The sequence below is a fragment of the Callithrix jacchus genome, chromosome 14 (assembly GCF_049354715.1).
Source record: "Callithrix jacchus isolate 240 chromosome 14, calJac240_pri, whole genome shotgun sequence".
In the NCBI taxonomy this organism is placed as follows: domain Eukaryota; kingdom Metazoa; phylum Chordata; class Mammalia; order Primates; family Cebidae; genus Callithrix; species Callithrix jacchus.
The window spans coordinates 51908194-51923519 of record NC_133515.1 but is presented as its reverse complement, the minus strand read 5'-3'; the positions used below and the strand labels follow the sequence as shown (position 1 = coordinate 51923519).

General features: G+C 43.8%; 1 protein-coding gene across 3 annotated transcripts in view; it reads left to right on the top strand.

Moving 5' to 3' along the window:
• B3GNT2 (UDP-GlcNAc:betaGal beta-1,3-N-acetylglucosaminyltransferase 2) overlaps positions 1 to 15034 on the top strand; it is a 29674-nt gene extending 14640 nt beyond the window's left edge. For 2 of the 3 annotated variants that reach the window (XM_002757714.6, XM_035272475.3), the window contains exon 2: positions 12532 to 15034. In XM_002757714.6, coding sequence (XP_002757760.1) covers positions 12541 to 13734 — 1194 coding nt within the window. In that variant the 5' untranslated portion in view covers positions 12532 to 12540 and the 3' untranslated portion in view covers positions 13735 to 15034. Of the gene's footprint in view, positions 1 to 2644; positions 2724 to 12531 lie in introns of all 3 variants that reach the window. The other variant, XM_017964285.3, reaches the window with a different exon arrangement.
• The last annotated feature ends 292 nt before the right edge of the window (positions 15035 to 15326 follow it).

Here is a 15326-nt window from a genome sequence, read left to right as displayed (position 1 = left end):
GGCAAAACAGAACTCGGGCAGACCCTTTACCCACCCCCACCCCCACCCCCACCCCACCCTACACACACACACCAAGAGTGAGATGGTACAGTTGGTCGCTAATGCTGGTTATTTGATCCCTTTTCTGTCACAGGCTCTTCCTCTCAGAGCCAGGAGAGCTGGGGTCTGGGCCAGCCTGGTGCCACTGTCTCAACCTGTGGCAGATTGTGAATCTGTGCTGATCTCCCTTCACTTCAGGCTGTGATACAGGAGGGAAAGAGGCAGGTTTTCTCCACCTGTAGCCAGTTCTGACAGAGGTGTTTAAGCCCTGGAAGTCTGTCATCCTTCCTATGAAGAACTAATCAAAACTACTCATCACAAAACACCTGTTGGGGATTCTGCCTATGGTGTGGAAGTGTTACCAGGCCGGGACCCCTGGATACATTAAACCATTGAGTGGTTCCCAATGGGCCATTCTGTCTACATTATCACTTTCTAATATCAATTTGAAAAAAAAAATTCGATTTCCCCTGGCTTTCCTTGGAATTCTTCACATCTTCCTGGGTGGGTATCCACAAATGCAATAATTTTGGTACCTTAATTATTTTTAAAAGTACAACTTTATTTGGAGATTCGCAATCCTCTTCAAGCAACAGTGTTGTGTGGTAGAAAATATAAGTGCTTAGGCCCAAGGTTGGGGCCAAAGTCCAAATGCTGGCTCCACCAGGATTAGCTCTGTGACCTCAAACTAATTGCCTCACATTTTTTAGCTTGTTGTGAAGATTAAATGAGAGGAGAACATCCCAACATTAAAAATGGGCAAAGGGCATGGGGGAGTAGAAGGATCAGAAGGAAGCATATGAAAAGACGACGTCAATTAAAACAGGGAGGTGTTCTTTTTTGGTAAAGATTAAAGAAGGACAGTGGCCAGGCATGGTGGCTCACACCTGTAATCGCAGCACTTTGGGAGGCTGAGGTGGGCGCATCACTTGAGGTCTGGAATTCAAGAACAGCCAGGCCAATATAGCAAAGCCCTATCTCTACTAAAAATACAAAAATTAGCCAGGCGTGGTGGCATGCACCTTTAGTCCCAGCTACTTGGGAGGCTGAGGTAGGAGAATTGCTTGAACCCAGAAGGCAGAGGTTGCAGTGAGCCGAGACCATGCCACTGACTCCAGCCTGGGCAACAGAGCAAGACTTTGTCTCAGGACCATATTCGCTGTTAGTGTGGATGACTTCATGATCTTGGGTATGCAGTGAGATGATAAATCAGTCTGACCTTTCTTTTTGGTGGGAGGTTAAGGATGAGGGTGAGGGTGAGGGTAAGGGGAATAGCTTGATTCCATGCTGACTGATTTTAAAAGGTTGGGTTCCTTTTGTGATGTTTCCTGTGAAAAAACCAGATGATGAAGCTGTGTTTAGGAAGGTGTTTGTTTTTTCGGTTATAGGGAAAACCAGAAACAATGCTTATGCTCATTGATTAGCAATTGGTAAAGCAATTGGGTGGGGTGGCTCATGCCTGTAATCCCAATACTTTGGGAGGCTGAGGCAGGTGGATTGTTAGAGGCCAGGAATTTGAGACCAGCCTGGGTGACATGACAAAACCCTGTCTTCACAAAAAATACCAAAATTAGTTCTGGTGGTGTGCCTGTAGCTCCAGCTACTCAGGAGGCTGAAGTGGGGAGGATGGATTGAGCCCAGGAGGTTGAGGCTGCTGTAAGCTGTGATTGCGCCACTGCACTTCAGCCTGGGCAACAGAGTAGGACCCTGTCCCCCAGCCCCCCCACCCCAAATTTGATATGGCAGACCACATATAGCTATATTTTGTCAGAGGTGTGTTAGCAATCTGACAGTAGCAGACCAACCACCTGGATCATGCTCTTTTTCCTCCTGTCAACTGTATCTGCTTTATAGAAATTAAGTCTTCGGGACAACAAAGCCGACTAAATTTGTAATCATGGACATCCAACTTGGAGTTCTTCCTTATTCTCTTATTTCATGTTCCTGTGTGATGTGGTCAGTTTTCCATTTTAAGTTGAGGGGATGTGAAGGAAAACACATTCCTCTAGTCCATCCGGCAGCAGCATTTGTCCACTTAGCTGCAGCTTCATGTATCCTCTTCCTAGCAGAACCCTGCCCCGGCTCCTCCCAGCTCCTGCCTGCCCTTCCAGTGTGGCCTCAGAACCAGCCTGCGCCTAAACTGGTTGTGTCGATCTCTGCCTGCAGACACTCTGCTCCGACCCCATCTCTTGCCTGCCCTGCTTCTCCCTACATTTCTGAAATTTGCCCTTTTATAACCCCTACTCAGGTCCTGCCTTATCCCCTGATATTGACTAAAGGGCTGTCATGTATTTATTGCCTCTGCCAATTTAGTGTACAGGACCCATGTTTCCCCAAACTCCAGACTTAAATAAAAATCTTTGTAGTTAGAGATGACTCTGGGTTGATGATGTAGAGATCTATAACTTGTGCCAGTTTTTAAGTATTGCCTTTCTGCTTCAAATTCACCCTCAGTTGCCTGATATCTGAGAATGGATCTGGGCCCTTTAAATATTTTTTTCTTTTGCCCTTTGTAAGTAGAGGTCTCTGAAGGGGACCTTATAGGAAGGGATATCCCTGATTTCACGTATGTGCATGTTTTTCCTGTACTCCTCTATTCCTGCAGGGCACACCTTTCTCCAGCATTTGCTGCTCTGTTTCCTACATCTCTGGCATCAGTGGTGGGACCAGGAGCCTAAGACTAGGTAGGTAGACCTCATGCAGCCCAGATCATTGCTCACTTCAGCCTCTCAGCTCCCATGTGTGTACCCCCACCCCAGTGCTGACTATCTAGTGAGCTAGCCACCTGATCTTTGTCCTGAGCACAACCCTAAGCTGCTCTGGCCCAGGGTATACATTGATGTGCTAAACTTCTACAGAGGGAGGCCTCTTTACTCCCAGGTCCAGCAGCACTTGACTCCCTGTGTGTGCCCTCCTTACTTCTGCCTGTTTGACTGTCTTCACCCAACCTTGCTTCCCTGTACCCTAGAAGGTTGCCCCTCCTTCTTGGTGACTGGATGATCTCTGGCCTAGGTACCCAGGAAATTTTCTGCCAAATATACTTTCTTCAAGAGACTCAAAAACCCCCTGCCCTACTTTTGGGAGATATTTTTGATCTGTTTCAGGGCATCCTTTGGATTATTATTGCATCTTTATAGTTACTCAGGTATCATTTATTTTTTGTATTAAACTTCTCTTGCTTAGATTAACATCTGGTTTCTACCTGCTGGCTGGTCCCAGACTGAAAAACAGCTCACCTAAGCAAGCAGAAGGATGAATGAGAGTTTAGAGATGTCTCGGAGGGCTCACTGAGAGCCTGCCAGAGTACGGTTGCTTGTACAAAGGTCCTAGAGGTTGGAGTGGAAGCATCTGCCTAGCTACCTACAAGCTTTACCAAGGGCTTCCAAACACATTAAGATCCTAGGAAGGGACTACTTGCATTGCAGCATTTCGTTTCTAAAATGACTGTCAGCTGGGGCAACATGAAGAGACCTCATCTCTACAAAAAAATTTTCAAAAATTGCCTCAGCCTCCCGAGTAGCTGGGATTCCAGGCCCCCACCAACACACCCTAAAAAAAAAAAAGAAAAAAAAAAAATTTTTTTTTAAATTAGTTGGGTGTGGTGGAGAATCCCAGCTATTCAAGAGGCTGAGGTGGAAGGCCCTTGGGCCAGGAGGTTGAGGATTCAGTGAGCTGTGATTGTGCTCACTGTGTGTAGACTAGCCTGGGTGGCAGAGCAGAGACCCTGTCAACAAAAGAGTGGAGACGATGAACAAGACATGATTGTCTCACCTTAGGTAAGTAGATGGCCCCAGGCTGCAAATCTGTACTAAGGATTTTCCGCTAGACATGCTTATCGTACTTGTCATGCCCTTATCATAACAATTGCTGGAGGTCCATCCCTCTCCAGGAAGGAGGTAGAGTTACCCCATTTTGGGATAGGGTCCAGGAGGGATAATTTGGGTCTGCTGCAGAGGAAGGATGGCACCCTCACCTGGAAGCACTGCTGAATCCCACACACACCTGCACTGCTGCACACCCGTATGTCTGCTGCTTTTGGTGGTCTGGGGCTGACTGTGGGAAATGAGGGGGTGGCTGTACTTCTCACCCTGGTTTACCTCTTCACATCTTGCCCCCACCCTCTCACGTCTAACATGGAGTCAGCACTGCTGAAATTCATATCTCCCCTAAGTCTAGAAAGTTATTTAAATTTTTCTGTTATCCTTTAGTTCTTAATAAGTGAGACACGTTTCTATAAATAAGTTTGTAATTCACCAGCACACATGTAATTTTTCCATTGTCATCTCTTAGGAGAAAGGGTATATATATTTAATTAATCTGGTTTCTACTGAACATTTGCTGTAAACTTGCCCAGATGACCAAAGTATCTGTTCTTTTAGCAAATGCTGAGTGACTCTCAGGTACCAGTCCTGGAGTGTAATGGTGGTACAGTGTGAAGACCTTGATCATGGAGGGTGCCCCGGCAGAGGCATCCTGACCAGGAACAGAAAGCCTGACTGCTGAGCAATGAGGCTGATGTTTAGGCTAGGGCATACCCTTGGGCAGGACCTCTCTTAGAAGAGAGAAAGAAGTGAGGAGGCATTGAGTTCAAGCTCTGGGAATGGAGAAGAAAGGAGTTCTAGAAGACAGCAGACCCGTAACTAGTGTTAGGCTCTGAGGGAGCAGTAGCATATTGGTGGTGGTCTGATGGTACTAGGGGAACAGCATGAGCAGAGAAGGGATGTCCATGGGACGGAAGACTTGGAAAATAGGACATATTTGAGCATAGTGGGAAATGATGCTGTAGGTTATTGTAGGCTCTGATGTAATAGAGGAGAGATGAGGAGGGAGTAGGAATGCAGGACCTGGCTCCTGGCTGAATGTGCAGAGCAGGAAGAAACTCAAGGTAATGTGGGGTTTTCCCCACGTGCCTGGGAACTTGATCGATTGCACACAGGGGCCTCAGGAAGGACTCCACAAGGCATGTGGAAACTACTATCTGGAGTTAAATGGGTTGACCTGTGAATCCTCCTTTTGGAGGTGATGCTCATGGCATTGGATGGATGAGTTTGTACAGAGAAGACGTACTAAAGAGGTAGGGAAGGACAGAACTAGAGAAACGTGCTTCATTTAGGGTTTGGTGGAGAAAGTAGACCCCTGAAGGAGCTGTTGGAGGTTGTATCATCCCATTTTGCAAAGGAGGAGAGGGAGGCTTAGAGAAGTAAGGTAACTTGCCTAAGGTCACACAACCAGTAGGTGGCATAACCACAATTTAACCCTGGTCCTCTCACTCCAGATGCCAAACTGGCTTTCCAGTCTGAAAATGGATCTTGGACATCTTCATCCTCAAACACCCTTATTTTTACATAATCTTTCCACTGAGGACCTAAAACCTTTTTCAGTTTTACTAAAGGCAGGGCAGGATGGCCTCTGGGAGGGTTAATTCCCCTCTCCTTTTTTTCCCCCAAAATTTCTGTATATATTTATTTGGAGAATACATCTAATGGCTATTTTTATTTGAAATGATGAATATCATTTGAAAAAGTTGGCCACAGTGGGCTTTTGGGGGTCTTTAATCAGTGGGGGCCTGAATATGTCCTGCCAAGTGCTTCGTCTGTCACCTGTGGGACTGTGTAGGTGAATATAGATTCATATTAAATACTTTTCCCTTTTAATTTTGAACATGAAGTCTAAAAGTAATGGCTGGGAACCAAATTCCTTAAATCTAGCTGATGGTTGTTCTGTGACTTACAGACTGGAGAGCAGAGGCAGACGAATCATCTTAGCTTAGTGCCAGCCTCTCAGTGAGGGAGTGTGGGGAGTCCTGGGGCTCCCTTGTCCTGGCCCTGGTGAGAACCCAGGCCAGACCTCTTTCCCCAATCAAGGAACAAGCTCTAGGTGTGGCCCAGCTCTTCTGGGCTCTTCTTCCTTTTTAGGGTCATCGGGTTCCACAATTCCCAGTCTAGTGTCCATGGATGAAACATTGGAATTGTTTCCGTATTTGAGTCCTAGGGAAAATAGCCTGCATGGGCTAGAAGGTATTGAAGACCTTTGCCTTGGCCAGAGTTAAACCAATTGAAGGTCATCTCATGTGGATGGGTGGGAGGGAGGCCTGGGGGAGGAGGGATCATAGCTTCTGAATTTTTTTTTTTTTTTAAGAGATAGAGTCTCACTCTGTCACTCAGCCTGGAGTACAGTAGTGCGATCTTGGCTCACTGCAGACTGGATCTTCTGGGCTCAATAGTCCCCCACCTCAGCCTCCTGAGTAGCTGGGACCACAGGTGCATGCCACTATGCCCAGCTATTATTTTGTTGTTGTTGTTGTTTAGACGTTGTTATTCAGTCTTGCTATGTTGCCAAGTTTGGTCTTGAACTCCCAGGCTCAAGCAGTCCTCTCACCTTGGCTTCCTAAAATGTTGGGATTACAGGCATGAGCCTTGGCACCCAGCCCATAGCTTCTGAGAGAGATGAATGGGGGCTGCATTTTGCCCAGAGCCTAGCCTGTAGAGTCACTAACCTTAGGATAGCACACTGCCTCCCATATCTGATTCTTGACTCATAGTAGTTTTGTGGGTTAAAATGTATAAATGCAGAGCTTTTTAAAAAAATTACCACTTTAAGAAGATTAATCATGGAAAATACCCAAATCCCTTCAGTTCCTGCAGTCCTAACTCTGGCAGCAATGTTTGTTTGCATGATGGTTGAAAGTTGCATGCTGGAGCTATCATTGCCTGGGTTTGAGTCCTGGCTCTACCATTTACCAGCTGTGTGATGATGAAGAGGATAGTCACCACCCCTTATCCCACGCCTCAGTGAAATAAGCTGTGGGAATTTAGAGTATCTGCCTCAAAGGATTGCTGGTACCTGGTACATATTTGTTAAGGCAGGTGCGTTCATGTTTTACTGTCACATGTAGGAGCCCTTAGGAGGTAGCACAGGCACAAGGGAAGATGTGCAGGTAGTAGGGATAGGTGTTGTGACAGAGCCTCTGTGCAGCACTGCAGGGGTCGAATACAGTGATGAGGTATCTGGGACTGCAGCTGAGGCACATGCGGTGGGGGGGCTGTGGAACTGGGAGCCCCACGTGGGGCTGGGTCCCACTTCCCAGCGTGTGGAAGAGGCTGCTTCCAGGGCAGAGGGTTGGACAGCATTAAAGGATGTGAAAACGGCTTCTCATTCCACCACCCGGAGCAAACCCGCTTTGTATCTGTGTGGTGTTTTATCTAGATTGTCGCATAGTTTCAGCATCACATCTGTACTGCTTTGTAATCCATTTTTCAGCTAAAGTTTTCTCACTTATACTGTCTTTCTAAATATTTTAATTTCTTTAAACAAAACGAAAAGTGTTTTAGAAGTTTCAAAACTGTTCTGTCCCTGTTGGGGACAAGGTAAAAAGCTAAGGTCGCTTTTTGTTTGTATATGGGGTTTACTCTTGTTCCTGTTACAAAAAAAAGTGTGTGTTTCACAGCGAGAGTTTATAACCTCTTTCCCCAGCTTTGGGGTAAGTTTTCTCACTCAGATTCCTCTTACGCAATGTAACTTCCTGCTGAAAAAAGGACGTTGGAATTGGGTTTTCTGTCTGTGATGGGAATATTTAGTCAGAGATCGAGAGAGCTTTTTCCCACAGATATTTTTATGGGGGTCACTGCTTTATCCTCCCTTCCACGACCTTGGCTTTGTTCTAAGAATCTACTAGAAGCCGAGTTCTCATGCGAGACACTGTGCCCAGGTCACAAGTGCACGATGACATTTAACCTTGATGGAAATGTGCAATTGAGAATCTTGTTTTTTCCACCCATCCCCTTAAGAGTGGCTTGAAAGAAATATCCTCTAGCAAGTAATGGGAAGAGTTGCCTTCAATTGAGTCTTTGGGAATCTGAAGTTTTTTACAAGAAAGCCTGGTCTGTTTTCTGAGGGGGGCTGGGAGCTTGTAGGTGCCCCCATTTCCCTTTCTTTGGAGCTTCTTGGTAACTATCAATGTACCATGAACCGGTGCCATAGTCAGCCTGTGGGACTTCACTATTGACCTGGACCAGGTAACTAGAATGTGGTTGAACCTCATAGAATAAAGAAGAGATCCAGAGAGCCCTGGATTGGGAGCCAGAAGGTGGTCTTGTCTAAGCCTTGTCACTTAACTCTTCCCGTAGTATTCAGGCAAATCATCAGTCGCCTCTGAGCTTCCATTTTCTCCTAGTAAAGGGGCATCCTGTCAGATTCCCTTAGTGGCTGTGAATGAGAAATGAGCAGGAAAATGCTCTGCAGGTTGGAGGCCTTTAGCACTAAAATCTAAGGTGAGGGTGCTGTTCCTGGGAAGGCCACTAGGCCCTGTATCTTGGGCCAAGGTGATATGAGAACTGTACCTTGGTGTGACCTTGATTGAGGAAATAAAACCCTGAATTGTATCAGGTGAAGGTGGAAATATTGCCAGGGTCAGCAAGCTTATTCTCAGAGCATCCTCAAAAGAAGGATTGGTGCTTTCCGTGATAGAGGCTTCAAGCGGCTGTGGCTAGATTCCAGTTATTTGTGGCCTCCCCCATTACCTAGATGTCCTGTATCTTTCCTAGGAGAATTAGCTCTGGAAGTTCACCACCTCTTATGTAAAGTACCATGCTTCATTTTTTTTCTTGCTTAAGCTGTCCTCTTTTACTCTAGAAATTTTGGCAAAGGTCTGTTCATGTTTAAATTTCTTTATTGAGTTATTTTTGCTGGGTATCTGCTGTTTTTTCCTGAGCAGTCTCCCTTTATTGCCCAGGCTGGAGTGCAGTGGCACGATCTCTCCCTGCAACTTCAGCCTCCCAAGTAGCTGGGACTACAGGTGTACACCACCATGCCCAGCTAATTTTTTGTATTTTTGGTAGAGACAAGGTTTTGTTCTGTTGGCCAGCCTGGTCTCAAACTCCTGGCCTCAAGTGATCTGCCTGCCCTGGCCTACCAAAGTGCTGGGTTTACAAGCATGAGTCACTGCACTCAGCCCCTTTGTAAATCTTTTTCCTCATTGTAGTTTGTCACCATCATCATAGACTTTCTGTTGTCCTTCGTCCAGTCTAGGAAGGGCCTGAGACTTAGTGACAGCAGTACTGGGTCAAGGACTTAACTTTATTTAGCATTAGGAGAATTGTCCAAAGTTAGAGAGAACCTTTTATGTTTGAGAAGTATTTGTCTCTTACTGTCTCAAATCTGGAAGTCAAAAAAAGCACTTAAATGTGTCTGTGATTTATTGTCTAAAAAATTGACTATTATTGGCCACTGCAGTGGCTCTTGCCTGTAATCCCAGTACTTTTGGAAGGCTGAGGTGGGTGGATCACAAGGTCAGGAGTTTGAGACTGGCTTGGCCAACACAGTGAAACCCCGTCTCTACTAAAGATACAAAAAATTAGCCGGGCATGGTGACACACACCTGTAATCCCAGCTACTTGGGAGACCAAGGTGGGAAGATCACGAGGTCAAGAGATCGAGGCCAGCCTGGCCAACATGGTGAAACCCCATCTCTACTTTAAAAAAAAAAAAAAAAAATCAGGTGGGCATGTGATGTGTGCCTGTAGTCCAGATAGCTTGAACTCAGGAGTTTGAGACCAGCCTGGGCAACATGGCGAAACCTCATCTCTACAAAAAATGCAAAAATTAGTCAGGTATGTAATCCTAGCTACTAGGGAGGCTGAGGTGGGAGGATCGCTTGAGCCTGGGAGGTCAAGGCTGCAGTGAGCCACCTACTCCAGCCTGGGCGGCTGAGACCCTGTCTCAAAAAAAACAAACCAAAACAACCAATTCACTGAGACCATGATATTATGGTAAAGAAAGCATTTAATTGACTTGAGGCTGGCCATGTGTGAGAACTGGAGTTATCACTCAAATCTCCAAAGGTACAAGGTTAGGTTTTTCAAGAGTAATTTCATGGGTAGGGGACCAGGGAATGGGTGCTGCTGATTGGCTACAGATGCAATCAAAGCTGTGTGCTGAGTCTGTAGGGGGTGGTGGGTCAGGGGGAGTCATGAGTCTGGATGGGACAAGTCTGAAAAACATCTCAAAAGACCAATCTTAGGTTCTATAATAGTGGTGTTAATTACAGGAGTACTTGGGGAAGTTGAAGATCTTGTGGCCTCTGGCCACATGACTCCTGAGGAGTAAGGAATTTAAAAAATTGTGCTTACATTTTAGCAGAATTCAGGCCCCTCTCATAATCCTAATCTTGTGGCCTTTCACTAGCCTCAGCCCCCTGAACAAGGAAAGGATCCGTTCTATGGAGGGACTGTTGTCATCTTTGCTTCCAAGTTAAACTGTAAACTAAATTCCTCCCATGGTTAGCTTGGCCTATGTCCAGGAACGAGTGGAGACAGACAGCCTGTGGTGGTAGAAGCAAGATGGAGTCAGCTATGCTAGATTTCTTACTACATAATGTTTGCAAAAGCGGTTTCAGCAGTAGTAAATACCAGCAACCAGATTAAGATCTACTAGACAGATCTTCAGAGACACACAGTAGCTTGTGAATTCCTGTTGATCTCATCCGGGCTGTCCAACATGTAATAGTTTTACAGTATTCGCAGCATGACAAGTATTATTTTACCTTAGTACTGTTTGTTAGAAAGTGAACTTTAAAATCCTCTTCTTTTAAAAAGCAAATACTAGATTAAAATAGCCACAAAACTTGTTTTTAGAGGTTGGAGAAGTGTGGCTACCTTTTGGCATGTCATAGTCTTGAAATCTGTTTGCCTTGGCTGGTATTCCAGTGTGCCCTTACTTCTTTAAATGTTGTACCTTCTCAGCTATGAAATGGGAATGAGTATAGTACCTAAGGATAAATTCCCAGTTGAATTAACCTGATAAGAAAATCCTCAGCTCTTTATAGAACATTGCCAGTCCACTTTTTTGGGCTGTCTTTTAATGTCGAGCTGGTTTAAATGTTTGTTCTTATATAGGTCATCCATGTCAGCAGTGTTAGAACCTTGGAATTATCCCCAGCAAACCATCTCATTACTCATTCTTTATGCTTTCATTGCCCACAGCCTGAAATCCTTTGATATTTCACTAAAATGTCATTTGTATTTCCCTTTTTCTTTTTGCTACAAATAATAAGAGATCTTAAGTATACAGTTTAGGGGTTTTTTAAATTGTACTTTAGGTTGTGGGGTACATGTGCAGATCATGCAGGATTGTTGCATAGGTATATACATGGCAAGGTGGTTTGCTGCCTCCATCCCCCATCACCAATATATGTCATTTCTCCCATGTTATCCCTCACCACCCTCCCTACCTGCCCCTGCTGTCCCTCCCCTATTCCCAGTCAACAGATCCCAGTGTGTGATACTCCCCTCCCTGTGTCCACGTGTTCTCATTGTTCAGTACAGTTTAGGCTTTGACAAATACACATCCATGAAACCTTCATCAGGATCAAATCCTACGTGGTACATTTCTGTACCCCAGGAAGTTCCCTCCTATCCTTCTCGAAACCCACCACTTCCATCACTTTAGATTTCTAGAACCTAGATTAGTTTTGCCTGTTTTTGAAGTTAATATAAATGGAAAGTTGGGTCTGGCTTTCATTCACCATGAAATGTTGTTGCTTGTCACAATAGTTTCCCTTTTTATTGCTGAGGGTATACCATTGTCTGCAGATGACAACAGTTCTGTTGATGATACTTGGGCTGTTGCCAGTTTTTGGCAATTGGGATAAAGCTGTCCTGAGTCTGCTTTCATTTTCTCTCTCTGAGATGCCATGTGGTTCGTGTCTCCTGCTTCCTAGCCCTGCGACCCTGGGCAAGTGTCTCAATCTCTCTGCTTTGGTTCCTCATCTGTGAAATGGCGGGTCGGAAAATAACTCAGGGTTGGGACTAGCATTAAAAAACAAACAAAAAACGAAATAGGGTCAGACATGATGGCTCATGCCTATAATCCCAGCACTTTGAGAGTGGGAGGCGGGAGGATTATTACCTGAGATCGGGAGTTCGAGCCCAGCCTGGGCAACATAACAAGTCCCTGTTTCTACAGAAGAGAAATTTAGAGTGAATGGCATGGAACTGCACACAGTGCATCACACACATGTAAATATGGGGTGTGTGTGTGTGTTTACTAAACACGACATAAAATGTATTTGTTATGACTTAGACAAATCGGTTTACCAAGCACTGTATGTGCCTTTGTAAGCAAGGAAGTTGAACTCTCCTGAGGTTATTTAGTAATAGGTATTTCTAGCCTCTGCATGTCTAAAACAATTATTTACATAGTGCTTGCTGTGAGCCAGGCACTATTTTAAAAGCTTTCCATGTAACATCATATACTCCTCACAACTATCCTTTGAAGTGGGCATGATTCCCATCTTATATATGGAGAAGCTGAGACATGGACTATCGCACTTGCCCATGGTCACAAAGGTAGAAAGGAAGGGCCATGATTTGAACCTAGGTAGTGCATGTCTAGAGTCTTTGCTATAAACCACTGTTCCTGGGGAGATGAATAAAATAAATTGTATGTGCAAATGCAAATTGATAATTGATACAGTACTTCACCCCTTTATTCCAGATATGAGAAATGAGTGTTGGACGTCGAAGAATAAAGTTGTTGGGTATCCTGATGATGGCAAATGTCTTCATTTATTTGATTGTGGAAGTCTCCAAAAGCAGTAGCCAAGAAAAAAATGGAAAAGGAGAAGTAATAATACCCAAAGAGAAGTTCTGGAAGATATCTACCCCTCCCGAAGCATACTGGAACCGAGAGCAAGAGAAACTGAACCGGCAGTACAACCCCATCCTGAGCATGCTGGCCAACCAGACGGGGGAGGCGGGCAGGCTCTCCAATGTAAGCCATCTGAACTACTGCGAACCTGACCTGAGGGTCACATCGGTGGTTGCGGGTTTTAACAACTTGCCGGACAGATTTAAAGACTTTCTGCTGTATTTGAGATGCCGCAATTATTCACTGCTTATAGATCAGCCGGAAAAGTGTGCAAAGAAACCCTTCTTGTTGCTGGCGATTAAGTCCCTCACTCCGCACTTTGCCAGAAGGCAAGCCATTCGGGAATCCTGGGGCCGAGAAAGCAACGCGGGGAACCAAACGGTGGTGCGAGTCTTTCTGCTGGGCCAGACACCCCCAGAGGACAACCACCCCGACCTTTCAGATATGCTGAAATTTGAGAGTGAGAAGCACCAAGACATTCTTATGTGGAACTACAGGGACACTTTCTTCAACTTGTCTCTGAAGGAAGTGCTGTTTCTCAGGTGGGTAAGTACTTCCTGCCCAGACACTGAGTTTGTTTTCAAGGGCGATGACGATGTTTTTGTGAACACCCATCACATCCTGAATTACTTGAATAGTTTATCCAAGAGCAAAGCCAAAGATCTGTTTATAGGTGATGTGATCCACAATGCTGGACCTCATCGGGATAAGAAGCTGAAGTACTACATCCCAGAAGTTGTTTACTCCGGCCTCTACCCACCCTATGCAGGGGGAGGGGGGTTTCTCTACTCTGGCCACCTGGCGCGGAGGCTGTACCATATCACTGAGCAGGTCCATCTCTACCCCATTGATGACGTTTATACTGGAATGTGCCTTCAGAAACTCGGCCTCGTTCCAGAGAAGCACAAAGGCTTCAGGACATTTGATATTGAGGAGAAGAACAAGAATAACATCTGTTCCTATGTAGATCTGATGTTAGTACATAGTAGAAAACCTCAAGAGATGATTGATATTTGGTCTCAGTTGCAGAGTGCTCATTTAAAATGCTAAAATATATACAAACTCAATTTTGCATAGAAAGGTGTATTTTGAATAGTTCCCATGTTATGTTCTCACATTAGAGCAATTTATATATTAAACCATGAAAGTTGCCTTTATGAGTGATATCCATTTGAGGGCCTCTAACCCCTTCAATTTGGTACTTACATGAAGAGGGAAAGTGGAAGATGGTAATTTTTTTACAGGTGATATGGCAGAACGATTGGTTCTGATCTTACCGGCTGGTGGTCATTTTTAAAAACCTTGTCCCCTCTTATCTGAAATCATGTTTCTGGAATTTTACCATTTTAAGTTATTTTTGTTTTACCCTCTTCTATAATATTCCTACTTCCCATAATAATGACTGATTTATCTGCAATTCAGGTATTTATCAACCTATTGGCTACAAAGACTTTGTTAACGTGATCCGGTGGTTTTTGTGAAATGGAATTACATTTATTTTTATGGGATTTGGATAAATTTTAAATTGTCTAGAAAACTGACACTTTAATTTTCAATTGTGGAATTCACTTTTTCAATTGTGAAAAAAGTATTTTCTTGTGTTAATTTTGCAAAATGAGAATCATTGTCTGACACTCATCTAATTTATCTTCTTGTGATCTTATGGTCATAATAAGGAGAAAGAGGGTTTAATTTTTCTTGTATTTGGTTTGCTGAGTCATATCATAACCTAATTTTAGTATTTGAAAATAATGAGTATGATTCCTTAATGGCCAAGTGAAGATTGAATTGTCCGGAACAGCCATACTGTGTTTGCGAATTTTCAGTTAGGACCAGGAAAGGATATGTAACTTCTGAACTTGAGTGAAAAGATTGAAGCTGCAGACTGTTGCATAGGTGGTTTGTCAGTTTAAAACTCCAGAATTTATTATTGCCATATTTTCACATGTTGCTTATACAAGATTTTTCTGAGTAGTAACTGCTTCCCTGTCGATGTAGAAGTGCCTGTGTTTTTATTTATTGTTCAGATCGAAGACCAAAACATTTTCTTAAATATATTTTGTGTAATATTTTATTTGTATACAGTGTTGTTGAAATATTTAACTAGAGCATGGTATTTTAAATGTTAAGATGTAACATATGTTAAATAAAGCTGTTATTTTTGAATTTTAAAATTTGTTTTTTGGGGGTAAGAACTACTAGAGTTGATAAAATTCTGCCAAACTATTACTTATATGTGGTATCGTGTAATATACTTTCTTGAAATATTTTTGTTCATAGAATTGAAGGTTCTTATCAGATGGGATGCTGGGGACTATAAACAATGGAAATAAAGCCACTGTATTTTTAATTGTTTGTGTGATGTGTAATCTATAATCCTTCTGTTTCCCATATTTGATAACATCTTCCCTGAAAGAGGCCAGTTTTCCCCAAGAAACCATTCTAGTAGTGTTGAACTATAACTGTCTCTCGGTGTGCCATCCATCTTTGGATTTAAAATCCCAAAAGTGCTTTCCCATTTAAAGTCTTTAAATAAAAGTGAGAATGTATATATGCTTCCATTTTCATTGAGTATAAATAATTAGGGAATGGTGTGGCATTGTAAAGATTGTGTTATCCTAAGCCATTTCTATTTTGGAGCT